The sequence below is a fragment of the Suncus etruscus genome, chromosome 5, assembly GCF_024139225.1.
Source record: "Suncus etruscus isolate mSunEtr1 chromosome 5, mSunEtr1.pri.cur, whole genome shotgun sequence".
Classification (NCBI taxonomy): Eukaryota; Metazoa; Chordata; class Mammalia; order Eulipotyphla; family Soricidae; genus Suncus; species Suncus etruscus.
In genome coordinates this window covers 100,541,187-100,568,094 of record NC_064852.1, presented here as the reverse complement: position 1 = coordinate 100,568,094, position 26,908 = coordinate 100,541,187, and the positions used below count along the sequence as shown (strand labels likewise).

Sequence of the window (26,908 nt, the reverse complement as noted above, 5' to 3'; positions counted from 1 at the left end):
AATAACTCAGGAATAAAGAGCTCAAGTTTTTAAAATTTATAAAAAGAAAAAAGTAGATGTTAAACATTTCAATAGCAAACATTGATTATGGGTGACTGGAAATATACAGAGAAAGAAAATGAAGATATAAGTTAACAGAAGAGTTAGAGGTTAAGAACAAATAAGGAAGAATATGTTAAATAACCATTTTACAAGTTTTTGAATACGTACAATGACAACCAAAAAGTCTAGTCTGTACCAGCCATTTTTAAAATAGGCTTTAAATCCATATGCCATCCACTTCAGAAGCATTTCCAAAATAAAGATATAAGTGAAGATCATGTCAGCATATTCTAGTAAGATTTTGATAGTCTTTCTCTGGTCAATATAAATATCTTCCAAAGCCTGTAGGTAAAAAAATTTTTAAATAGTGTACATGTAATTTAGACAAAATTTATCTTGGCAAGGGGTAATAAATTTTCAACTCTGTTTGGTAAATTATGTGATATGTTATTGTTTTAAGTGTTAATTCACTTATCCATATAACTTAATATGAGTTATTTTGAGATAATGCAGTACCAAATAGCATTAATTGACGGTAGAATTTCATTTTTACATTACAGATTAATTTATTGTATATAAATTACTTTGAAAAAAATTAAAAAGTGACCTTTGCCCTTTGTAATCAGCTTTTTGTCTTATGGGATTTGAGTGACTGATAATACTATTTATAAAATATAAATAAATATTAATGAATTTGGGTTTTGTGTGGGATTGGTTTTTAGGTTTGAGGTCACATTTGGTTATGCTCAGGGCTAACTCCTGGCTTTTCACTCAGGTATTACTCCTGGCTATGCTCCAAGGACTAAATGGGATGCTTGAGATCAACCCTGGATTGGCTGCATACATGACAAGCACCTTACCAATTGTACAATCTCTCTAGCACCATAAATAAATGTTTTGATGAACAAATGAATGATATATGCCTGAACCAGATAACTACAGAAGTCTTTATAATTTTTAAATGCTAGTATTATAATTATTTTCTTGTCATAAAAAATTTGGGGGGTTTTGGGTCACACCCAGTGGTGCTCAGGGGTTACTTCTGGCTCTGCACTCAGAAATCACTATTCGCAGGCTTGGGGGACCATACAGGATGCCAGGGATCAAACCCAGGTCCATCTGGGTCAGCCGTGTGCAAGACAAAGGCCTTACAGCTGTGTTATCACTCCGGCCCCCCATAAAATTTATTCTTATAAATACTAAACTTGTTCTTATATGTATGTTAGTAAGTAATCTGGTGTCTCTCAAATCAGTGAATATAACTCAGTATGAGATGGAATTTTAATTATGTCTAATAAACATATCATTAATTCTATGTAACCAGTTCAAAGATTTATACCACTGTGAAAAAAAAAAACAAGAAAAATGGGGGGGGTATTTTGGGCCATACTCAGTGGCGCTCAGAAATTACTCCTGGCAATCTTGGAGGACCATATGGGATGCTGGGAATTGAACCCTGGTCCATCCTGGGTTAGCTACATGCTAGGCAAATGCCTTACCACTATGCTAGCTCTCTGGCCCCAGAAAAAGAAATTTAAAATACCAGTATGTTCAAGAATCTATATCATGATTAAAGGAAAAAAATAATAATTAGACAAGTGGAAAAGGGTGAAATGGAAATAAATCTATAATTTCTCCAAAGTTTCTCAGTATTTTTCAAATTTAATTTACATATTTTAAAAATGGTCTAACACTTGGTACTACAAGATAGGTATCTTATCCTCAGAGCACTACCAAGAATATTTAGTATCCAGGATCACTCCTGGGTAACTTAGACTGTTGATTCAGCGCTCTCCAAGATATTCTGGGGGCCATTAAAGACACACTAGCAGTGCTAGTGGGCCACAAGAACCACATCCATTGTTGCTCTAGTAGCCATGCTATAAATAAGAATTCAGAATCTTGCATATTCCAGGTATGTCCTTAACCCCTTTGAGTCATAGCCCTGAAACCTGTAAATTTTACTTTAATTTAGCACCAATAAAAAATCAATCAAATGCAAGAAAGAAATCTCAAGAATTCTTGCATCAAAGTAAAGGTAAAAAAGTCAGGATTAATTATTCACATATAAAGAAGAATGTGTTTCTTAGAAAACCACTCCATATATATATATATATATTTGAATTGAGCTCAACAGAAATAAAGTGTCTCCAAGGAAATTGGAAATATCCAAAGTTATGTTAAAATATCTTTATTTTTTATTTAAACAACTTTATTACTTACATGATTGTGTTTGGGTTTCAGTCATGTAAAGAACACCACCCATCACCAGTGCAACATTCCCATCACCAATGTCCCAAATCTCCCTCCTCCCCACCCAACCCCCGCCTGTACTCTAGACAGGCTTTCTATTTCCCTCGTACATTCTCATTATTAGGATAGTACAAAATGCAGTTATTTCTCTAATTAAACTCATCCCTGTTTGTGGTGAGCTTCATGAAGTGAGCTGTTACTTCCAGCTCTTTATTTTTATTACATATATTTAGTTTTGGACTAGAAAATAATGCGGAACTATATAAAAAGTATAGGACAAGGGAGATATCTCAATGGATTGGAGCTCGAGATTTCTGTGGTTCCATCTCCAGATCCACATGGATCCCCAAGCACCATTGGGGGCTTGAGTACAGAGTTGGGAGTAGCCACTGTGTACTGCCCAGTGTGGCACCCAACCAACAAAAAAAGTAAGATCAAACCTCACTCTGCTATATGATCTCTCTCTTCTCTCTCTGTCTCTCTGTCTCTGTCTCTCTGTCTCTGTCTCTGTCTCTGTCTCTGTCTCTCTCTCTCTCTCTCTCTCTCTCTCTCTCTCTCTCTCTCTCTCTCTCGCCTCCTGTAAGAAGCCTTGAATCTAAGTGCCTATATACCCAAGTGTAAGCCGACCTCCAAATTTTACCTTAAAACCTTGGGAAACTTAGTGACTCGAGTATAAGCCGAGGTGGAAAATGCAGCAGCCACTGGTAAATCGCAAAAATAAAAATATAGGGGCCAGAGAGACAGCATGGAGGTAGGGCTTTTGTCTTGTATACAGAAGGATGGTGACTCGAATCCTGGCATCCCATATGGTTCCCCTAGCCTAGCAAGAGATTTTTGAGAGTAGAGCCAGGAGTGACCCCAGAGTGCTGCCAGGTGTGACCCAAAAACAATTACAATAATGAGGAATCAGTAGGTTAAATGTTTTTCAATATTTATTGCTAAAGAAAAACTGTAAACTAGTAACAATAATGCAAAAAATTTAAAGTGCAGAAAACCGTAGCTTAACAGGTACTCAAGCTAAATCACAAAGCTTAAAATCCTACAAAACTGGATTCCTCCTCCTCCTCATCTGTATGTCCAAACAGAACTTCAATTGTATCGGATCTCAGCACAGACACTGTCATCATTGCTGAGTTCGCAGATATCATCACTGCTGTCCGTCTCATACAAAGTGCAGAATATTGTGTGGTTAGTTTAGTGGCACACAGTTCAGTTTAGCCGCCTACCTCTTCAGCTCAGCCACACTTGTGGACTAAACTGAAGCACTGCCTCCTCCAGAAGATACCAGAAGATGACGGGAGACTAAGCGCATTTGATTCAGTGATCTCACAGAATCAAATAACCTGTATGACCCAAGAATAAACCGAGTTCGGGTTTTTTGGCACAAATTTTGTGCTGGAAAAGCTCGGCTTATAGTCAAGTATATAGATAATGCTCCGTTTCTCAAGTCAAATGATAGTTACACAGGAGAGTTTGTGAAAAATCTTATCTGCTATAATCTTATGATTTTATAATTTTTCACTAATGTCATTATAATATTGATTTAAAATATAGACATTATGGGTCTGGAGTGATAGAACAATGGGTAGGGGCTTGTCTTACATGTGGCAGACCCAGGTTCAATCTTTACTCCCCATATAGCCTTCCGGAATGATTGTGAACTCAGAGCCAGGAGTAAGCCCTGAAAACTGCTAAATAGGACTCTAACTTCCCCCCTCAAATAGGCGTTATCAGACTTGTTTCTAACCATACTCCATTCTCTCTCTCAATAAACTATTTTCTGTGTATTCTTTCTGAGAGCTAATAAAAACACAAGCAATTATGAGTTATATTCCTTTTCTTTCTCAAATTTTACAGTACAAACATTATTGAGCATCTTTTTTTAACAACTTGCTGATAATTTCTGTATCTTTAGTTTTACAGTGTCTCGAATGATTTTCATAGTATATTTAAACAGTCTATTATAAACTCAATTAAAAATAATTTGTATAGTTTAAGTATCACAGTTACAATAGTATTAATATGGTATCAATATACAAAGTTCATCCATCACTCTTTGTTATTCTGTAATTCTTCTATGGATAACCTTGTAATTATATTTAATACATATAGATGCTATACTTTCTAAGAATTAAGATTGTTAGGTCAATGGGTAAATACATTTGTAATTCAAAGGTGAATTCAATTGAATTGTAATTCAAATTGAATTTGTAATTTAAAGGCCCTTGAAAACTTAAAACTTACTTATGCATCAATGATACCATTCAATAGGTAACAAAGTACTAGTAAATAAGTTTGATTTGTATAAGTATATCATTAAACTTTGAAATTTTACTATAATATGACTTAGGCATCTATTTACATTCCTTTTTTCTTATTGTTTTCCATATATTTAAAATTATATTATATAATATTCAGTTAAAATTTACAAGACTTTCAAATTAACTGTAATTTGCACCTTAAAATTAAAATTGCAATATAAATTTTGGTGCTATAATAAGAATTCATGGGCAAATAATTGGCTTGGTTTTCTTTTTATATAAAATCTTTAGTAAGCACCATGATAACAAGCATGACTGTAGCTGGGTTTCAGTTATAAACAGAACACCCCCCTTCACCAGTACAACGTTCTCACCACCAATGCCCTCCCTCCCCCTTCCAACCTCTGCCTGTATTGGAGATAGGCGTTCCTTGTTGGTGACTTTATAAAATAATCTCTGCTATGTTTTTCCCATAAACAAGTAACATATTTTCACTTACCAGTGTACCTGTGCTGATCAAAGTGACAAAGCAAATAAACCACTTAAAAAAACTATTTTCTACTATTTTGCAACAGGTTTTCCTTATGTTTTTCCAAATTTTTCCTTTCTTGGTGTCTTTATTGATTTGATCTGGTGAAGACTGCTGTCCATAACCTGTTTAAAAATAACTTATTAAAATAAACAACAGTGGATGATGATGGAATACGAGATTACTGTGGAGGGAATTGAGACTAGTGTTAAAATTGCCTTTTAAATGTTTTCTGCCTAAAACTCAACTATCAATAACTTTGTAAATTATCTTTAACTTAAAATATTAAAACATTTTAAGAACTATATTTTAGGGTAAGCAAAAATTAAGCATGGTATACATTTATGTGGGCTTAAACTTTACCTTTGGGTGATTAGATTTAACACAAATAACTCCAAGTTTTTGAAAGGCACTGAAAAAAGCAAAGAATTGAGGTGTGTAGAATTTAAACCCAATGTATTTAATTGTAAATGAATTTCATTGTAAATCAATGTATTTTAGAATTTTTGCCTAAAGTCATCTTTGGTTTTAAAAAATATAATTGCTTCCTTCTATGCCATAGACATGAAATTTCCAAAATTAATCTTACAAATGAAATACTTTTTATTCTAAAAATAGAAAATTGAGCAATTGCCATCTTTCATTTAAACAATTTCCAGTGATTTCAATGTTTAGAATGTTGAGTAACTTAGCTAAATATACACCACCTTTTCTTCTAAAATCCCATGAGTCTTATCATTAACTCTTATTCTCTTATTGTTAGTAAATCTTAATATTCTTACATTTTATATTAAGACATCACTAAAAATATTGATAAAAAGCTAATGGTAGATTAGAACTTAAACACAAACTGGTTGATTGCAGTCGATAATCTTAACTACTGCATTAGGTTCCCAAGAAGATAAATTTAATTTCCCTATTTTTGAAATGTCAACTTTTTCCCTTTGTTATTTCTTGGATTTCTACCAAAATTTAGAGTGTGTAAGCCAATACACTTAGATCATATGTTTGTGTCTTTCCACTCATTAGACAAGTTAATAAGTTATTTAGTCAAATGTGTACTTAAAATAATATTTAAGAAAACTTTAATTGCCAAACAAATTTTTCTTACTTTTAAGACGCTTTGCTAATTCATGTTCATTGAGCATTTCTTCATCTTCAGAGAGAATAATATCAACTGTACTGCATTCAGATGAGCTGGTTAGTTTTATCTTCTAAAATAAAGAGAAAAAGCCCACTGCAAAGATTAAAATGTATTTGCTTATTTTATAAAGATTCATTTCACTTTTTTAGAAATAGGAAAATATATATGAAAATACTATTAGGATTGAAAAACTTTAGGCTAATTTAACAATTGAGATTAAGATATATATATATATATATATATATAAAACCTGTAAATTCAAATTTAAATATTATTTTAAAATATTTAATTTAAATTAAATTAATTTAGATTAAAATTAATTACATAAAAATACTGTTCTTATAGCAGCTATTTTCAATTTCCAAATAGATTTGAAGTCTTACACCTTCTTGAAGTTTTTCACAAGACTCTATTGTGTTATTTCAAGTATATGAGCAATATTAGAATAATTATGTGATGCTAAAGATAGGTAGACAAAAGTACATATAGTTCCTATTGTCAAACCAGTTCAGGAACTCTTGTGTAACGTATATAAGACAGAACTGATTTTAGGTTATTATGGAGTGAATGAAGAAATGGCATGAGGAATATGGAAAAGAATAAATATGGCTAATTGATACCTTCCCAATTAAGAGGAAAATTGTAACATTCTCTCCCATTTTTCACTTTTTTTCTTTAGAAGCATTATGGCTTATAATACTGTTAATATTATTGTTTTATTCACAAAACATTATTGTATCATTCTAAATTGTTTTTAGTTCATCATTTAGTTATTTTTTCCAAAAGAAAGGATAGCAATATATTTATTTTAGTGTAGGCATTAAGTAATTTTACTTTGCATCATGGACATAAATAATAAAATTCAATAACTAGAAATAATATATATTCTACAATTTCTGAAATTAAAAAATTTTTTAAATTTATTTAAACACCTTAATTACATACATGATTGTGTTTGGGTTTCAGTCATGTAAAGAACACCACCCATCACCAGTGCAACATTCCCATCACCAATGTCCCAAGTCTCCCTCCTCCCCACCCGACCCCCGCCTGAACTCTAGACAAGCTCTCCATTTTCCTCATACATTCTCGTTATTAGGACTTTTCAAAATGTAGTTATTTCCCTAACTAAACTCATCACTCTTTGTGGTGAGCTTCCTGAGGTGAGCTGGAACTTCCAGCTCTTTTCTCTTTTGTGTCTGAAAATTATTATTACAAGGGTGTCTTTCATTTTTCTTAAAACCCATAGATGAGTGAGACCATTCTGCGTTTTTCTCTCTCTCTCTGACTTATTTCACTCAGCATAATAGATTCCGTGTACATCTATGTATAGGAAAATTTCATGACTTCATCTCTCCTGACAGCTGCATAATATTCCATTGTGTATATGTACCACAGTTTCTTTAGCCATTTGTCTGTTGAAGGGCATCTTGGTTGTTTCCAGAGTCTTGCTATGGTAAATAGTGCTGCAATGAATATAGGTGTAAGGAAGGGGTTTTTGTATTGTATTTTTGTGTTCCTAGGGTATATTCCTAGGAGTGGTATAGCTGGATCATATGGGAGCTCGATTTCCAGTTTTTGGAGGAATCTCCATATGGCTTTCCATAAAGGTTGAACTAGACGGCATTCCCACCAGGAGTGGATAAGAGTTCCTTTCTCTCCACATCCCCGCCAACACTGTTTATTCTCATTCTTTGTGATGTGTGCCATTCTCTGGGGTGTGAGGTGGTATCTCATCGTTGTTTTGATTTGCATCTCCCTGATGATTAGTGATGTGGAACATTTTTTCATGTGTCTTTTGGCCATGTGTATTTCTTCTTTGTCAAAGTGTCTGTTCATTTCTTCTCCCCATTTTTTGATGGGGTTAGATGTTTTTTTCTTGTAAAGTTCTGTCAGTGCCTTGTATATTTTGGAGATTAGCCCCTTGTCTGATGGGTATTGGGTGAATAGTTTCTCCCACTCAGTGGGTGGCTCTTGTATCCTGGGCACTATTTCCTTTGAGGTGCAGAAGCTTCTCAGCTTAATACATTCCCATCTGTAAATCTCTGCTTTCACTTGCTTGGAGAGTGCAGTTTCCTCCTTGAAGATGCCTGTAATGTCCTGGAGTGTTTTGCCTATGTTCTGTTCTATATATCTTATGGTTTGGGGGCTGATATCGAGGTCTTTAATCCATTTGGATTTTACCTTCGTACATGATGTTAGCTGGGGGTCTAAGTTCAATTTTTTGCAAGTGGCTATCCAATTGTGCCAACACCACTTGTTGAAGAGGCTTTCCCTGCTCCATTTAGGATTTCCTGCTCCTTTATCAAAAATTAGGTGATTGTATGTCTGGGGAACATTTTCTGAGTATTCAAGCCTATTCCACTGATCTGAGGACCTGTTCTTATTCCAATACCATGCTGTTTTGATAACTATTGCTTTGTAGTACAGTTTAAAGTTGGGGAAAGTAATTCCTCCCATATTCTTTTCCTCAATGATTGCTTTAGCTATTCTAGGGTGTTTATTGTTCCAAATGAATTTCAAAAGTGTCTGATCCACTTCTTTGAAGAATGTCATGGGTACCTATAGAGGGATGGTATTAAATCTGTATAATGCCTTGGGGAGTATTGCCATTTTGATGATGTTAATCCTGCCAATCCATGAGCAGGGTATACGTTTCCATTTGTGTGCTCTCTCTTATTTCTTGGAGCAGAGTTTTATAGTTTTCCTTGTATAGGTCGTTCACATATTTAGTCAAGTTGATTCCAAGATATTTGAGTTTGTGTGGCACTATTGTGAATGGGGTTGTTTTCTTAATGTCCATTTCATCCTTATTACTATTGGTGTATAGAAAGGCCATTGATTTTTGTGTGTTAATTTTGTAGCCTGCCACCTTGCTATATGAGTCTATTGTTTCTAGAAGCTTTTTGATAGAGTCTTTAGGGTTTTCTAAGTAGAGTATCATGTCATCTGCAAACAGTGAGAACTTGACTTCTTCCTTTCCTATCTGGATTCCCTTGATATCCTTTTCTTGCCTAATCGCTATAGCAAGTACTTCCAGTGCTATGTTGAATAGGAGTGGTGAGAGAGGACAGCCTTGTCTTGTGCCAGAATTTAGAGGGAAGGCTTTTAGTTTTTCTCCATTGAGGATAATATTTGCCACTGGCTTGTGGTAGATGGCCTTCACTATATTGAGAAAGGTTCCCTCCATTCCCATCTTGCTGAGAGTTTTGATCAAGAATGGGTGTTGGACCTTGAAATTAAAAATTTTAATATGAAATATTTGATGTTATAGTTATAAAAATTCTAATTACATATTATCCTAATTTATAAATTAATAGATTCAGAACTATTCATCATTAAATTTCGTAAAATTTTACATATTCTCATGAGAAAGTGACCAAGGTATAGTTTATATTATGAAGAAAAAAGTTAGATTTTTTTAGAAAACCTATATACATATATGTATATATATTTAAAGGGCCATACCCATCAGTGCTCAGGGCTTATTCTTGACTGATTTTGGGGATCACTCCCAGGGGGCTTATGGGAATCATATGGGGACCACGGGTTGATCTGGGTCAATCACATGCAAGGCAAGCACCTTACCTGCTGTATGATCATTCTGGTCCTTATAATTATATATAAGATTAATAGAAGGCTAAAAATATAAATACTAAAGGAACAAAACAATGCTTCTCTAAATTATCAAATAATGTGATTTTTTAAAATAATTTTAAATGATTTAAATACATTTTTAAATTTATAAATGATTTAAACTTTTATCATTTTAAATTATTTAAATACATTTTAAAATGTAACCTTACTTTAATTTTATTGTTATATGATTATATATCCTTTGACATTTGGTAGTTTAACAACCTAAGGCACATGCATACAGATTGAATCCCAAAGTGTTTGCATGAATTATAATTCCTGAAACCTCAAACTTTACAAATATATTAAGTTATTTTTTATGTATTTTCATATCCACACCCGGTGACGCTCGGGGCTATGCACTCAGAAATTACTCCTGGCTTGGGGGATCATAAGGGACACTGGCAGATTGAACCACAAGGCTCCATCTCTCTGGCCCCAAGAATTTTTTTATGGTGGTAGTATTAATTAAAAGAAAATGAACCTGAGAGCATTAGGTGTGAGAAGCAGTGAATATGTTTAATTAAAATAAAAATGTCTTCACTAAGAGTTGACATGACTTCGAATAGATGAAACTCAACTCCAGTTAAGAAGGTCAGTTTAAGAAGTTAATACAGACCAGAGCTGCCAAGATCCCCCCAAAACAGTATACAAAATAGTGTAAGAGAATTTGGGGACTCTGCAAGGGACATTTTCTGTTATTCCTTACTGAGAGAGCGAGATAATTTTCTAGTGAATTCCAGTACAGGAAGTCTATGGTGCTGATGGGATCTCTGAAGATGCAGTTTTCTACCACACTGTAACTCCTACTAAAATATGTTGCTTGCAAATTTGGATACTGAGATTGCTCAGTAGGAAATATGTTTTTTTTTTTAGAAACTAAGTAAAAAATGTATCTTGCATTAGGTGATGTACAACTGAAACTAGTGGCTTTTATCCTTTTATTCTCATATCAGGAAAACATCAGACATTGCTAGGATTGAATGGTCAATCTCAATGGAATTTAAGCAGTGATTTACTGCATTATCAACAATGTTAGGAATCATCAGTCCATAAGTAGAACATTAAGATAACTTACCTCTTTGCTGCTTCCATCACCTGACTTGCTCTGAACCTCCTTATTATCCAGATTTTCTATATCAGATTCTCCTGAAGCAATTGGTACAGTTTCTGAGACACTAGGACTGGGAATAAGTGATTGACTCTCATTTTGAGACATGGTGTTTTTCTCTGTGTCACTGCCTTTATCCTTATCTTTGAGGAAAGATGGGGCGTTGCTCAATTCAGAAAGGGTATGACCAGAAATATTCTCCTTAACATACACTTCATTTACATTGTCCATTGCCTTCTTTGATGGATTTTGATTCTTGCATAATAATTTAGACAGCACATAGTTTATTCTTTTCTTAATCTTGGCCATTGCAAGTTGGAGATTTTTTGTTTCATCATTGACTTCAGTTGCAGCAGCCTTATATGAGGTAAATGAGATCACCAACGCCATAAACAGGTAAAATAGCTAAATGAGGAAATAAAATAAAATTTGTTCATGTCATTATCATTACATATATTCTTTGTTTCAAAAAACATTCATCTAGCTCCTTTGTTTAACTATTATTTAAGCTCAATGAGAAAATAGGGGAAAATATGTTTCTGACTATAAAGTTAACCTGATCAGGAACTCTATTTTCTCTAAAGTAGATAAAGCATAGTACAAAGCACAAATCAAGTGCTAAATATTTGCTAAAATCTAACCATATTACCAATGAAAAAGTACATTTTATGTCAAGATTTTGACAAGGAGAAATTATGCTGTAACAACTGTATTTTCTTTTCTCAGGTAAAACACCTGGAAGTGCATAACAGAAGTGTCTAAATATTGTTAAATGTTTAACATAATATACAGTTTGGGAATTATAATTTTCTAATTTTATTATTTATATTACTAAGAATAGCCCTAATCTCTCTTGCTTTGCACATAACCATATCAAATTGGATCCTTGCCCCTTCATAGTTTCCACCCCACTACCACCAAGGTTTATTCCCTAGCACAAAGCCAGGAATAAATCCTAAGCACTGCTGGGTTTGACCAAAAAATGAACAATTTAACATACCCCGATTTTATGATCTGTCAAGTAGAAATAAGAGTTCAAGGACCAACGTGATAGTACAGCGGGTAGGACAGGAACCTGAGCTCAATACCCAGCATCCTATGTATGAGTCAAGTCCTATCAGGGGTTATCCATGAGCACAAAGCCAGGAGTAAGCCCTGAGCACCAAGGGGTGTGGCCCCCAAATAAACAAAAACAAATAAACAGAAATAGTTCATATATATCATTTGTTTCTGAAATCCTGCTACCTCTAGACTTGAAGTTTCTGATCAGTAGGACTAAGAAATAAGATACATGGACCTAAGAATTAAGTAAACTAATTCAATTATATGATTGTTTCATTTGTTTTATGATTTTGGACTTTGTATATGTGTGTGTGCATGTACAAATGCTTATATTGAATCTCACCATCATCAGCCATAGTCAGTCCTTTGGGGGACTAGAAGCTTAGGTTTTATAAGTTTAGAATGATGTCTGAGAGTCACATTAATAACCATGATACATGATAACATAATAGCAATGTTCATTTTTGTAGCCGACTTAAAAGCAATGTGATCATCTTCAAAATTCTACATCATATATGCATAAGTAAAACAGGTGAAATTAATTTTGCTAATGTACTTTATTTAACTAAATCTATATTATTTAAATGTTTAAGAGCATAAACCAATTCATAAGCCTATAAACTAATGTAAAATTTTACAGGTGCAATTTACTGTATTCATACTATAATTTAAGTAAATGAACCATTATTATTTTAAAGTATGTCCAAAATAAAATAATGATAAATTAATTTATATTTTTGGGGAAAGTCTTCAAATACAGTATATATTTTACATGTGTAGCACATCTTAAATTGTATTACTCATCTTACAACTGATTAAACCCACAGGAGTCTAGAGTCATCATAATGGCTAACATAGACTAAGGGATCTCATAAATTCAAAAAATAACATTTCATTACTTTACACTAAAATTTTAAGAAATATATGAGTATAAATTACTTACCAATAAGTTTCCAATTAAAATTATCATCATGTAATAAGAAAGGCAAAACGGTATGTTTACAAAATTAAAGCAGTCCCATAAAGTTTCTATCCACTCTCCACAAAGAATCCGGAACACATTCATGAAGGAGTGCAAAAAATCATTCATGTGCCAGCGTGGGTGTTGGCAGTCTATATTTATGTTGCAGCTAGAACTTTGGTTACTAGAACCAAAGAACTTCAGGCCAATAACAGCAGAAAAGAACATGAACACAAACAATAGAAGGATCAAGTCTTTCAAGGCCATCAATGACTTCTTAAGAGTGCGCATCAAAAGCTGAAATGTCGGCCAATATTTTCCCACCTTGAAAATTTGCAACTAATAGGAAAATATGAAAATAAAAAAGAAAAGTATCAAAGACCTGTAACTAATAACTTCTTGTAACTATCAACTATAATGAAGTGGATTTAAAGTTTCTAGTATTAAACACATTCACTATGCAGTCTTTAATATCTATCCAGTCTTGAGCATTATTAAATTTCTAAATTAGCATTACTAAAAATTTCTTTTAAGTACAATTCTAAATATAACACAATTCATGTTTTACATTAATTTTATTATACATCCCATTCTATTGATCTGTGAATTCCCATTCAATATTATAGTAATAAAGCTATCCTAATTTTGTTAAAATTGTCCAAAGCGACACTTATGCCTTCCATAATACACTGAGTAGTCTCCTATACATGTAATATAGAATGATATTGAGGATGCCTGGAAATTCCTTTAGAACACAAAAAGAACATTCTATTATTAATCTGAATTTCTCTTTATTCCATTAGTATGCTAAATTCTACTGAAATAGCACAAAAGTATACCTTAACATTCTTAGCTGCTTATATGGAAGTCAATTTCTTACTAGATTTCATCATTTTATATGTGCTGCATATTTTTCTAATGCATAATTAGATTCCTGGGCTTGAAAGTAGGTCTAAACTTATCCATGTAAAACAAACCTTTTTAAAATTTTTTAACCATAGCACTGTGAATTACCAAGTAATTCATAATATCATCATTTCATGCATTAAATGTTCAAACACCATTACTACCACCTACATAACCTTATCACCCACCATCTTAGCCATTTCCCCTCACAGGCACAAATACACTTTATAATGTTTGTTATAACACAAAGGCAACTGGAATTATCAAATTTAGATGATTTGTTGGGCTGTGGCAGTGCTAGTTTAGCCTTCTGTTATTTTTTAAGTTGCACTGAGCCTGGTAAATTTCTAGGTAATTTTCCCATCAGGTTTCCTGTGATCCTACTGACATTATGGTGACTTGTGTCTGGCAGTCTCTTGCAGCTGTGTGGTCTAGGATTTAAAGATCTGAAACGATTTTGGTGGCTTGGCTTTGATAAGGCTAAGTTGTGGAGCTGGGCTATTTCTGTATTGTAGACTGTGGGGATGGGTTGCTGTGGCTTCAGATAGAACGAGGAATCTACTCCCACCCATTATAAGTTTCAAAGGTAGCTGTTCAAACCAACCTATGTAAGTGATTTGGAAACTATTATTTTATTTTGAAGCTTAGGAGAGGAAGTGGGTCATTTTTTCTGCCAGGAAGATGGCTGGGTGGTCAGAGACTGCTAGGCTTTCTAGTGGCCTGGGGCAGTGAGAGATCTCAGCCTAAGTCCATTCTGAAAATATCCCAGGGGTTTCAGCCCATAGTCCGGTCCCACTTAAAATGATTTAGCTGCTCATATTATTTAAATTCAGTCATGCAGCTAGGCAGTTTCTTTCAGAGGGTGTTGGGAGTTTGTCAAAATTTAATCATCCTATATTCAATCTATCACGAGCCTTTCAGGTGATTTTATATTAACTTTTATCATATACTTTTGTACATTTTCCATTTTGGTTCATCTTTAAATTGTATAACAACAAATACTAAAAGCTATTGTAAATTTAAGACTAGTTTCAAAAGAATTATTTGGGTAAGATCAAACTTAGTTGTTCTTAATTATTTTAATATGTTATATTCTACTTATCAATGGTTTATATTTTTATACATACCACTCTAATAGCTGTATTTATTAGTTCTTTTAATGATTCTTCATAGACAAATGATTCTGACTATGTCTAAGAAACTGAGATAAATATTTATAAATAAAATTTATGTCTTGGATGCTACTTACCAGCCTTAATATTAGAAAAATAGGCAAACCAGAATTAATGGCTAGAAAAAGGTCTGCTAAACCAATGAACACGACCAGGCAATCAAAAATGTTCCAGCGTACTTGAAAGTATCCATATGGATGCATAGCAATTATTTTAAAAATCATTTCTGCTGTTATAATTCCAAGAAAAATCTAAATAAAAATAAAAACATAAGAATATTATTCCAATAGTTCTCTCAGAAACTCCTACACAAACTATATTATTTCACTGCCATAGTTGCTTTACAAAATATAATTAATTACTGAGTCTGTGTGACAAAGATAGTCTTACAAATTTTTATTTAAAAACCGAATGTCAGGGAGCTGGAGAGGTGGCACAGTGGTATTGACCTTGCATTTGCCTTGCATGTGGCTGACCTAGAACGGACTGCAATTCCATCAGCTGGCATCCCATATGGTCCCCCAACCCAGGAGCAATTTCTGCAAGGGTATAGTCAGGAATAACCCCTGAGCGTCACTGGGTGTGACCCAAAAATCAAAAGCCAATCAATCAATCAATCAATAAAAACCTAATATCAGACACAGGTTGTTCAGTGGGTTGAGTGCATGTTTTGTAAGCAAGAGCTCAGGGTCGGTCTCTATCACTGCATGGTTCCCTAAGCATTCCTGCAATGAGCAAACCTCAAGCACTGAATCAGCAATAGTCCCAAGTACCACTGGGTGTAACTGTCCCCACCCCCTCACACTACCCCCAACAAAATGTCAAACTTAAGAACTAAATATGATGAATTATCAGAACCATACCCAGCAGTGCTCAGGATTCCTGGGCATTCCCTTACAGTCAGCCCTGTGATGTCAGCTGCTGGTTGATGCTCAGATTGCAGTGCTGGAGACCCATCAGTTACACTTGGTTATATGCTTGAAACATGCGGTTCAGGGAGTGAAAACAAGACTCCATATATGCTAAGTTTGTTCTCTTATACTTTTGCTATCTCCCTGACTTTGAGTGTTTAAATATTTTTGTCTTAACTAGATGATAAGGAATAACTATGAAGATTTTTTTTTCTTTTTTTTTTTTTTGGTTTTTGGTTCACACCCGGCAGTGCTCAGGGGTTACTCCTGGCTGTCTGCTCAGAAATAGCTCTTGGCAGGCACAGAGGACCATATGGGACACCGGGATTCGAACCAACCACCTTTGATCCTGGATCGGCTGCTTGCAAGGCAAACGACGCTGTGCTATCTCTCCGGGCCCGTGAAGATTGTTTTTTATTGTGATGAATGTATTTTTATTGTATGTTTTTATTGTAATGAATGTATTCAAGTGTATATATGTATATAACTCAGAAATAAAAGATAAATATATGTGCATTGTTTTTAAAACATTGGCAAAATAATTAAATTACTCTTATATTATGTCAACACATAATTTAAAATGGTAATGGTTTGGTTGTATTGGTATTAAGCAACTAAACAATATCACGAATAAAAGCAAGTAAATGAAAGAAAATTTTGTTTGAATGAGCTATTTGTTTTTATTTTATTTTATTTGCCTGGGCGGCTTTTTCTAGCAATGCTTAGGGACTAAGACTGTCTCGGTAATTGGAGTCACTCCTAGCAGTATCTGGACTACCATGTGATGCTGGAATAAAACTTGAGTTTCCCATACATAAAATATGTGCACTGTCCCTTTAAGCTATTTGCCTATACAAGGCTTTAATTTTTAAATTCACAGAGATAAATTTTGTCTTCTGAAATGTATCTGAAACATTCAGGCACATTTCAAAAATATATTATGAAAATTATAAGCCTCAATCTAAGATGAAAACATCTGACTTAAAGGTCAGGTGGAACTGTCAGTGAAAAACTTGTGTCTGTTTCTTCACCTCTGCCCTGTTTTGTCCCCAAACCAATCATATCAAATAGGCTATAAGAAATGGAAAGTCAGTAACTAATTCCCTAGCATTTAGGTAGGAGTTTATAATCAAACTATAAAAAATTTAAAATCCAAATATTAAAATAATATGCTTGCAGAGTAAAGTGTGGGTGGGGATGCAAGAATACAATATTTCAGTACTCATACAATATATCTGTACCATATTTCAGTTTTAAACTACTATATTAGAAGTAATTATGACTGAAGAAAGTTGTGAAGATAATGTAAAAGTTAATCTTACCAGGTTTTCAATACTTAGAATATTGTTGATTTCATCACTCATTGGATACTGTTCCAAAGCCAAAAAATATATGTTTACAATTATGCATATGGCAAGAAAAAGATCAGTAAATGGGTTCATTATAATCTTATGGGTAAACTTTTTTAATTTTATCCAACAGGGAGAACAGTCCCAGATCAAAAATGTTTTGGCAAACTTATACCAATACAATGGGCATCCCTTTCTGGATTTTTTGATTTCTGAAAAGTAAGAAGAGAAAAGTTAAACATTAGAAAAAGTTAATTTGGTTCTAATGATTAGAAAATATTACTGTTAGTTAAATGAAAAAAATTAAACTCCTGGTTTTGGAATTAATAAATAGTAAAACACATTACATTAACACATAGAGAAAAGTAAATTTCCTCTTTTTTGTTTCAGCTGGCTAAGTCAGACAAAGAAATCAAGAAAATTGTGTACGAAAGCAAAACCTGAGAGTATTTCTCAAGAACACTAATATAAAATATAATTGAATGTGTTATAATTTATAAGTTTTTCTATATTGTCCATGCAAGGTGTTACTGGTTATGTGTAACAAAAAGGTTCATTATAATGAACCTAATATATTAATGCTACATAATCCACTATCTTTTTGCTTTGAGAGGTGCATGTCAGAGGACACCCAGCAATGTTTTGGGCTTGTTCCTGGCTATGCACTTAAGGGATCACTCCTAGCCAAGCTCATGGTCAGTTTCAGGCATAGGTTTTTGCAGAGAATTGTTGATCTGGTTGGCTGTGGGTAGGCAAGGCAAGGTCTCAGCCTGTTGTACTAAATCCAGAAATTCCTGGTTTTTGTTTGTTTTTTGTTGTGGTACCACACTCAACAGTTCTTAGAGCTTATTCCGAGTTCAGTGCTCAAGAATCAATCCTAACGGACTTGGGGAACTAAATGGGATGTTGGCCATTGAACTCCATGCTGATCATGTGCAACACATATGTCCTCCTACCTGCTGTACTATGTAGAGGACCCAACCATTCCCTCCATTTTTAATCTTAGCAGATCTATATTATTTCACAGTTAAACAACTAAAATAATAAATCCTTTAGTTTCCCCTGGAGTTCTTTCCAATATTTAGGAAGCATGATCATGAAATTTTTATGTATAGTTCATTCTAATATTCTTAGGCTATTTCCTAAATATTGGTTATTATAATGTAAATTCACAAGCACTCAGGATTTCTTCAAGTATAAATCATGTAAATAATACCTTCCATAATATCTAAATATTTTTTACTTTACCCCCTTCATGTTGAAGAGTAGCATCATCCACACTACTCATATCCAAAGTAGTGACCACAGAAGCTGAAGATCTGTTCTTCATTTCTATTTGTGTGCTCTTGGTCTAAGAAGAAAACCGTTTGTGAGTCTAATTCCATAGATCCAAGATTTTAATTGCCTGAAGCTCATAAATTCTTAAAATAATAATTCTTACCTCCAGGAGGCTTTTTGTGCTCTATTACCTGCCCCATATACTAAAGGTATTATTAAATTTAGGATTATTTGCTAAATAAATATATAACCTGCAATTCAATTAAATCATTATGAGAGCAACTATAAAAGAAGAAACCTGGGAAGTTCTAAAAGAATTACTCATCTTTTATAAAGCACTCAATGTACAGTTGAATTTTGTTGAATATGCACCTGGAAAACAGGCAACTGAATAACAGTGTTTCTCTAACATCTTATTTTGTTTCCATTGAGAATACCTTAATTTTAATGTTTTATCTTGGTCAAATCAGAATTTTTCTACTTTGTAATGGTGAAATAATATTGACAAATATCAAGCAATTAAATGGATTTGTGTGTGTGTGTGTGTGTGTGTGTGAGAGACAGAGAGACACAGAGAGAGAGAGAGAGAGAGAGAGAGACAAAAGAGAGACAGAGACAGAGACAGAGACAAAGATCCCATACCCCTCCAAAAAAACCAAAGAGAGAAAAATTATATTTCCTTGGTACCAACATATATAGAAAGAAATTGCCTTTTTTTTTTTTTAGTTTCTAATATCTCTTTAATAGTTTTATTGAGTTGGTGGGGGGGATGAATGAGATGAACAGTGGAACTCTTGGGGAGGGAAGTGGGTACTCTGGCAATAGTGTGGTGTGTCGATTATGTTCACTGTAAATAACCAATAACAGTATTATAAATCACTTTAATAATTAATAATAATTATAAATACATAAATAATTACTTAACTAAACTTCAATATCTTTAAATAATGATTTTAATGAATCTCTGTTTTGCTGATTTTTTTTACTTAGAAAGAGGAAAAGAATCCTTGTGTTGGAAAAGTACTTAAAGTACTTCTAAGTCTAATGTACATGGAACAAGTTCTAGACAATTTTTAAGTATGACAAGATTAGTCCAAGATGTTTCTAGTGACAGTTACAATTTTTTCATTAAAAATTTAATATTTTTGTTAATAATTTTTATTTTGACCAAAGTGGGAATAATCTATCACTTTACAACATTTTTAACAGTCTTTATATTTTCATATGAAAAAATGACAATGACTATTAATTCTTAATTTTTGATAAAAAGATGAGGACTTTTTTTCAGTCGAGATAATTGGACTGACTGGTGCTGTCGTCTAATCACTAAAAGAATCTGTAGCCAAGACTCACTGCAACCAATAAATACACTCTGCTTAGCATTTTCTAACGATGCATATATTAACATCTCATTATCTTTAATAGTAAAGTCTAAAGATCAGATAAGCTCCCTTTGTCAAAAACTGGAGAGGTGGCAATACTCAACTATGCTACATATTGAATTCCATAAGCAAATTCCACAGTACTATGGCTATATGAACCTTTGTGTGTGTGTGTGTTGAAAATTAAGTCTCAGTGTATAAGGCAAACATTAATTTAGTCCATGATTATTTCAGAAAATATTTTCGCTGATTTGCAAGTTACAATACAAAGTTCTATAATTCTAAACTAATATGAGTTTAAAAATAACTGATTTTTTGGATGTTAAAACATGACATAAAATTTTAGGTATATCTTTGTAAAGATGATACTTTCTGATATAGTAAGTAATGCCTTTCACTATATTCTTTAAATAGATGGCTTCTGACATAGACATGCTTATTGGAATCACACCAGCTAGCAATTTAATAAATATTATGTGGGGAGGGTGGAGGAAGGGAGTAGTTGAAAAAGTAATTATGTAGTTGTTAATATATTCTCTACTTGAAATATTGCTACAATTTAGAATATTAAATAAATTGACTACATATTTGCCTAATAGCATTTTATACCAATTAAATTTTAAAATATTACAATATTAAACATTAGCTTAAATATATTTGCTATGTAAACTAAGAGGATCATAACAAAAACTACATTTTGGGGGGTAGTTTAAAATCTACGTACGGTAGATGACTGGATTTTATATAAAATAAGATTAAAATTATCATGGGAAGGGGGATTAAGAGTATTCATCTAACTTTCATTTCTTTATTTGTGGGGGGAGGCACATATGGTGCTCAGGGATTACTCCTGCCTGGTTCTGTTCCCAGAGATCACTCCTGTTAGGGGTCCAGGGACTATATGTGTTGCTGAGGATCAAATCGGAATCAGCCTGTGCAAAGCTGATTTTAATATCTTATATATTTTTAGCACTTATAATATCTCTCCCAACTTTTCAACTAATTTTTGTTATCTAATCAATCTAACTTTTCTATAGATTACAAGAAAAGCCCAATCATCATTTCTAGCATCTATCAAGATTTTTCAAGTAAAAAATCTAAAGGACTCATCTTGGATCCCAACTTCACTTCTGTACTGCAGCCACACTTGCCTTTGTAACCTCTAAGAAACCCTGTTTCTTCCTCCTGTTAAGCGTTGAAATTTTCAACAACTTTCAGTTCAACTATCCTTTTTTAACTCAGAGAAACCTTTACAAATACCTTGCTTTTCTCTTTTATAACACTTCCCACTATTTATTTAATATTTATTTAGTAGAGAAAAATATATTGAACCACTACACCCATTATATACTTGATATTTTAATGTGTTGCTCTACTTTAAAATAATTAATAAAGTAGACTTGGTTAATGGCAATATGTTGATTTTTTAAGTGTTTATTGTCCAAAGTCATCATCTATAATAAATATACTACTGAGGGTCTAAGTCCAAACTAGAGAAATAGGTAGAATACTTGCCTTGATCCCTGGAATTTCAAAATCCCTGACAGGTCCTCCTGAACCTGTCAGGAGTGAACCCTTAGGGTAAAAGCTAGGAGTAAGCCCTGAGTATGCTGAGTCTAGTCTCAAAACAACACAAAAACAAATAAAAAATATTGATATGTTTGGCATATCTTAGTCTGAAATAACTAAGAATATGAACACAAACTTTTTATAATATGATTCATTGTTTTCCCATATTACAAGAATATAAAAATTCTGAACAATTTCTCAATAACTTTCGCACTGTAACTAGAATCCATTTTAAATCAGATCAGTCACTTAAAGGCATTTATTTGGTTTCATTTAAAATTGTTCTCTTTATATATATATATAAAAAATGGAAAAGTAAGTTTTTACTCCCACTTTCAGAAAACCTTTGCATGACAAAATGTTCTAGTACTCTTTCAGGAAAACAAATCTCTTAAATTGAGAGATTTTTTTAAAATTAAAACCAGCAAGGCCTTTTGTGTTCCATAGTAGTAAATGAATGGAAATATTGGGAAATCAGGAAATATTCCAAGTTCTTCAGAAATGGATTAATAGGGTATCTCATCTTGAGATAAAGGAAGTATTGTGTGCTTGAATACATTTTGTATTGCCTTGAAATTTGAAATGCCACTTCAAAACAAATTACACATTCCACATACTATTTAGACTCTAGTCATCCAATCTGAAGGACCCCCGACTCATTTCTGGAGACAGAAGGCTTTTGTGATTTGTTTTTCTGTGACTTAGTCATAAATGACATAATGGGTATACTCAATAGACTCTTTTTCATGCATGTTTTCTCCATGAAGTTTATAATTGCTTCTTGTTTCAATGGTATGCATGTTCTGCATTGCACAGACATAATGATTACTAGTCATTTGGTGTGATTCAACGTTATGTTATTTAGGTTCCACTTTTGAATTTTATAGGTAAATGAGTTAAATTTTTCTCTCTCTCTCTCTCTTTTTTTTTTATTCAATGGGTTCTTAGCCACCTTTCCATATAATGTCACATTGTATCTTGGTCTTTTCTCCCCACCACTTTTCTCCTCTCTGGTTTTTCTCACTTCTCTCTCTCTCTCTCTCTCTCTCTCTCTCTCTCTCTCTCTCTTTTCTCTCTCTCTCCTCTCTCTCTTTCTATCTCTCTCTCTTTCTCATTTCTCTCACTTCTCTCTGTTTCTTTCACCTCTCTCTTTTTTGGGGCCACACCTATAGATACTTTGGGGTTACTCTCGCCTCTGCATTTAGGAATCACTCCTGGCAAGTTCAAGGGACCATATAGGAGGCCAGGAATCAAACCCAAGTCAGTTGCATGCACAGCAAGTGCCCTTCCCAATAGACTATCTCTCCAGCCCAGTCCATGTTCACTCTTAAACATGTATTTCCTCTCTTTCTCTCCTCTCACATCTTTCTGATCAAATTACATTCAATAAAACTTAACTTACTTTGCTCCACAAAAAATTAATAAATTTAAAATATATTTTCTTGCTATATTAGAGTACAACAGAAAAGTTTCAAAATTAAGTAGATTTTTATCTCTAAAGCAAGTCTGGATCAATAAATTAAACATGATTAAGGAAAAAATTAAGCCCCCCAACTGCATTCTATTTATTCTTAGAGTAGCAATACACATTTCAGAAAAAAAAGTATGTATTAAAGAGCCCTTTAAAATTCTGTTAACTTTTACTGCTTTACATTGATTTTGGGGACAGAGGCACACTCGGTGGTGCTCAGAGCGAACTCCTGGCTCTGCGTTCAGGGATCACTCCTATCTGGACACAAGTACCCATATGGGGAGCCAGAGATCCACCCTGGGTCAATAATAAGCTAGATAAATGCCCTATTAGCTGTACTATAACTTCAGCCTCATACTCTCAATTTATATTGAAAAGGTAGTATCAAAAACTAGCTCTTATTAAAATTATGTGTCATTATCTAATCATGTACTACTCACAGTATATTTAGTAGAAAGCACCATCCTCAAGACAAAAGAAAACTTAAATTATGTGATGTTAAGAAGCATTAAAAATTTTTACCTCAGAGCCTTCGTTTTCTTCTTGATGATCTTTTAAGGTCTGATGAAATTTTGCTCCAACCATCTTAGCGCTTTCAGCAGTTTTCTCCATTTCTTCTTTACATGTCTTAGCAATTATGCCCAAGTACAAACTTGCCAAATAAAAAGCAAACCAAAAACTTACCACAATAAAAAATACCATGTTGGATTTTCCTGAAGCATAAAGTACCTAAGGAGACATGTAAACAGAGCATAATCATTTATTTTCTTATAGTTTTCCTTTTAATTAAAAAATAAAAATCCCTAAGCTCCTATCCTCCTGTGCCAGGTTGCAGTTTGCTCAATACACCTGTGCTTAGTCCCTTCCACATTCAACCATTGACCAAATCCTGACTATGTCAACTACTTTTCTACCTCCTCCACCTAATAGCAATTCCATCTCAATACAGTAGTGGTCCATCCATACCACACACTGTGTCCTGCTTCCCCTCTTCATCTTGGCTCATGATTTGGAAGTATTGCATCTCTTCCAGGAGGTAGTGGCTGACTGAATCTTTGCCTATCCTAGTTGAATCATTTCCCAGGTTTCCCAGAATTGTATGGCTGTGTAAAGGCTTCTAACACACACCTCACAGGGCACAAATTTATACACCTTATAGTGAATCCACAGACTAGGCACATCCTTCATTACTCTCAGGCACTTCATAAAAGTTAACATTGCTAGATCCATCTCTACCTATTCCAAAGAAAAAACCGTAGAAGGCAGTAAGAAACTATAGAACTCTAAATTACAGCCAGAGGAGAGGCAGGGCTCTCATGACATTGAAAATTGCCTGTAATCCATTTCTGGAACTTAAAACAACAAACCAGAAACAGCAATAAGTTTTGGATTTTATCTGGAAGGGAATGAAATGAACAACACATATCAATCCTTCAGAAAGCTTTTTTTTCTTGGAGTGGTGGTAAATAACCAAGTCCCTCCAGAACTGATTTTTAATTTAGTGTAATGCCAGAGCTAAGCCTTGAGAACCTATATTTATGGAGCACAAATCAAAAACAAAACAAAAAAAAATCACTTACCAATTTCATTTACCCCAAAACACACAGCTACTTAGAAAACCTAAAGGCTATGAAAAAAAAGCCCTAAAATTAACTCCTAGGGAAAAAAAAATACAACAATAAGATGACAGGCTACAAAATCAACATAAGGAAGTCCATTGCATTTCTATATGCAAACAATGAAACAGATGAGAGATTTAAAACATCCATCCCACTCATAATTGCTTATCAAAAAAAAAGATAATTATCAAAAAATCAACTTAACAAAAACGGTTAAAGACCTATGTAAAAAAAAAAAAACCAACTCATCAGGGGCTGGAGTGGTGGTACAAGGCATAAGGTATTTGCCTTGCCTGTGCTAGCCTAGGATGGACCACGGTTCGATCCCCCGGCATCCTATATGGTCCCCCAAGCCAGGAGCAATTTCTGAGCACATAGCCAGAAGTAACCCCTGAGCATCACCAACTGTGGCCCAAAAACCAAAAACAAAAAACAAACAAAAACCCAAACAAACAAAAATAACTTGTCAATGGTTTCATGTCTGTAAAAATATCATAATCCAAATATTTTGTTTTACCACTATATGAAGGTGGTAGATGGTGAAAATAAGAGCTCTTATTAGGATAGTGAAATACAGATATATAGCTTTTTATTTTAATATGAAATAAAAACAAATTCTTATTCCTACAAGTTTATTAGGAAAAGTAAATAAAACAATGCATGTGATAATTTTAGTCCATGGATAAAATATGTAATAATCTATTCCTAAACAACTCTATTTCATGAAGATGGCACTGGTTCCAATCACTTATGTTCTCATAGAATATCAATGAGAATTTGAATGCAATTGTTTAATGAATGGAGAAGAGAACACTTTGAAACATGAACTGGACTCTTGGGAAAATAATTGCTGAATTCCCCTAGACATAGACAGTTCAGAATAAGACAATGTTTAGTGCACATATTAAGCTCAAGTTAAAATAAAATTTATTTACATTTGTGAATATCAGTTTAGAGTGCAATAGTGAAGTACTGTATTTTCCAGTGTATAAGATGACTGGGCGCATAAGACAACCCCCTACTTTTCTTGTTAAAATATAGGGTTTGGGCTATATTTGCTGTATAAGACTATCTCTCTTTTAATGCACACCAAATAGAAATTAAAAACCATAAGAGAAAAAAAGTAGAACCTTCTAAGATTAACTGTATATGTTTAATAAAGCTAGAGTTTGAAGTACCAACAATCATTTTACATTTGTCATTTGTAGTGAGTGACTGTTGTGTATGTAAATATTTTGGGGGATTACTATGTTGCTCACCCTAATCTGATTAGGTGATTGTGCCCTACCCTAGGGTGTGACCTGGCATTCTGCCCCCACCCTAGGGTAGGACCTGATTCTGCTTCCACCATTGGTTGGTATCTGATCCCACCATTGGGTGGGACCTGACTCTGGACTATAAGAGCAAGGGTCTGTGGAAGGCGAGAGGCTTTTTGCTGGCTGGAACTGAATCGGAGTCTTTGGACTTCAGTTTTGTAAATCCGAATAAAGCAAATATTTCCACGAGCCTGATTGTCTGCGAGCTGTTTACCCGCCGTTTCACCTCAGAACCCTGGGCTAGACAGGGTGGCAGACACGTGCTCCGAGCTGGAAGAAAAGGGCCTCATTCTCCATCCCTCCATCAGTCAACCTCTTCAGGGGCTGTCCTGCTACAAGTGACTGTGATTTTTTAATTGTGATCTACATTGAGAGAGGGAGAGGGGACTCCTCCAAAAGCAGCAGTCTGGGGTGCAGTGATTAATAGGACAGCTAGAGGAAGACAGAGCGTCTCCTCTGTGTTCCATAAAAGCTGAACAGAGGACTGAGCATCAGAAAGCCACATACCAGCGATGACACTCAGAGGCTGGATGGGATGCAGTGCTCGTTAACTCAGCTCCTCTATGTGCCCAGAAAGATTAATCAGGACAAGCAGAGGACTGAGTGATGATGCCTGGAAGCTGGATGGGATGCAGTGGGAAAAAAAAAGTTAAAAAAATGTTTTAAAAAGTTAAAAAGTCATCTTATAAGCCGGAAAATACAGTCGTTTTTGTATGAATTCTAGAGGTAAGTCATTGCAAGAATAATTTCTCATTTTATTGATAGGAGAAAAGATTCCTTTTAAACCAATGCTAATGAAAAAATAGGTATTGTACTTTTGGGGCTATTAGAAAAGAATAAAATAGAATTAGTAATGGATAGAGTGATATGACTCAAAAGTATTCAGTAAATTTGCCTACTAAAATTTTCATTAATCAATGTATGCATTAAATACTA

At 33.9% G+C, this 26,908-nt stretch overlaps 1 protein-coding gene across 1 annotated transcript in view; it reads right to left on the bottom strand.

The window, feature by feature from the left end:
* SCN7A (sodium voltage-gated channel alpha subunit 7) overlaps nucleotides 1-26,908 on the bottom strand; it is an 83,552-nt gene that overhangs the window by 13,278 nt on the left and 43,366 nt on the right. Inside the window, exons 10-18 of the mRNA XM_049773378.1 lie at nucleotides 23,560-23,766; nucleotides 18,586-18,688; nucleotides 17,311-17,549; nucleotides 15,155-15,328; nucleotides 12,982-13,338; nucleotides 10,944-11,381; nucleotides 6,197-6,299; nucleotides 5,056-5,210; nucleotides 211-384 (exon numbers count right to left, since the gene is read on the bottom strand). Coding sequence (XP_049629335.1) covers nucleotides 211-384; nucleotides 5,056-5,210; nucleotides 6,197-6,299; nucleotides 10,944-11,381; nucleotides 12,982-13,338; nucleotides 15,155-15,328; nucleotides 17,311-17,549; nucleotides 18,586-18,688; nucleotides 23,560-23,766 — 1,950 coding nt within the window. The remainder of the gene's footprint in view (nucleotides 1-210; nucleotides 385-5,055; nucleotides 5,211-6,196; nucleotides 6,300-10,943; nucleotides 11,382-12,981; nucleotides 13,339-15,154; nucleotides 15,329-17,310; nucleotides 17,550-18,585; nucleotides 18,689-23,559; nucleotides 23,767-26,908) is intronic.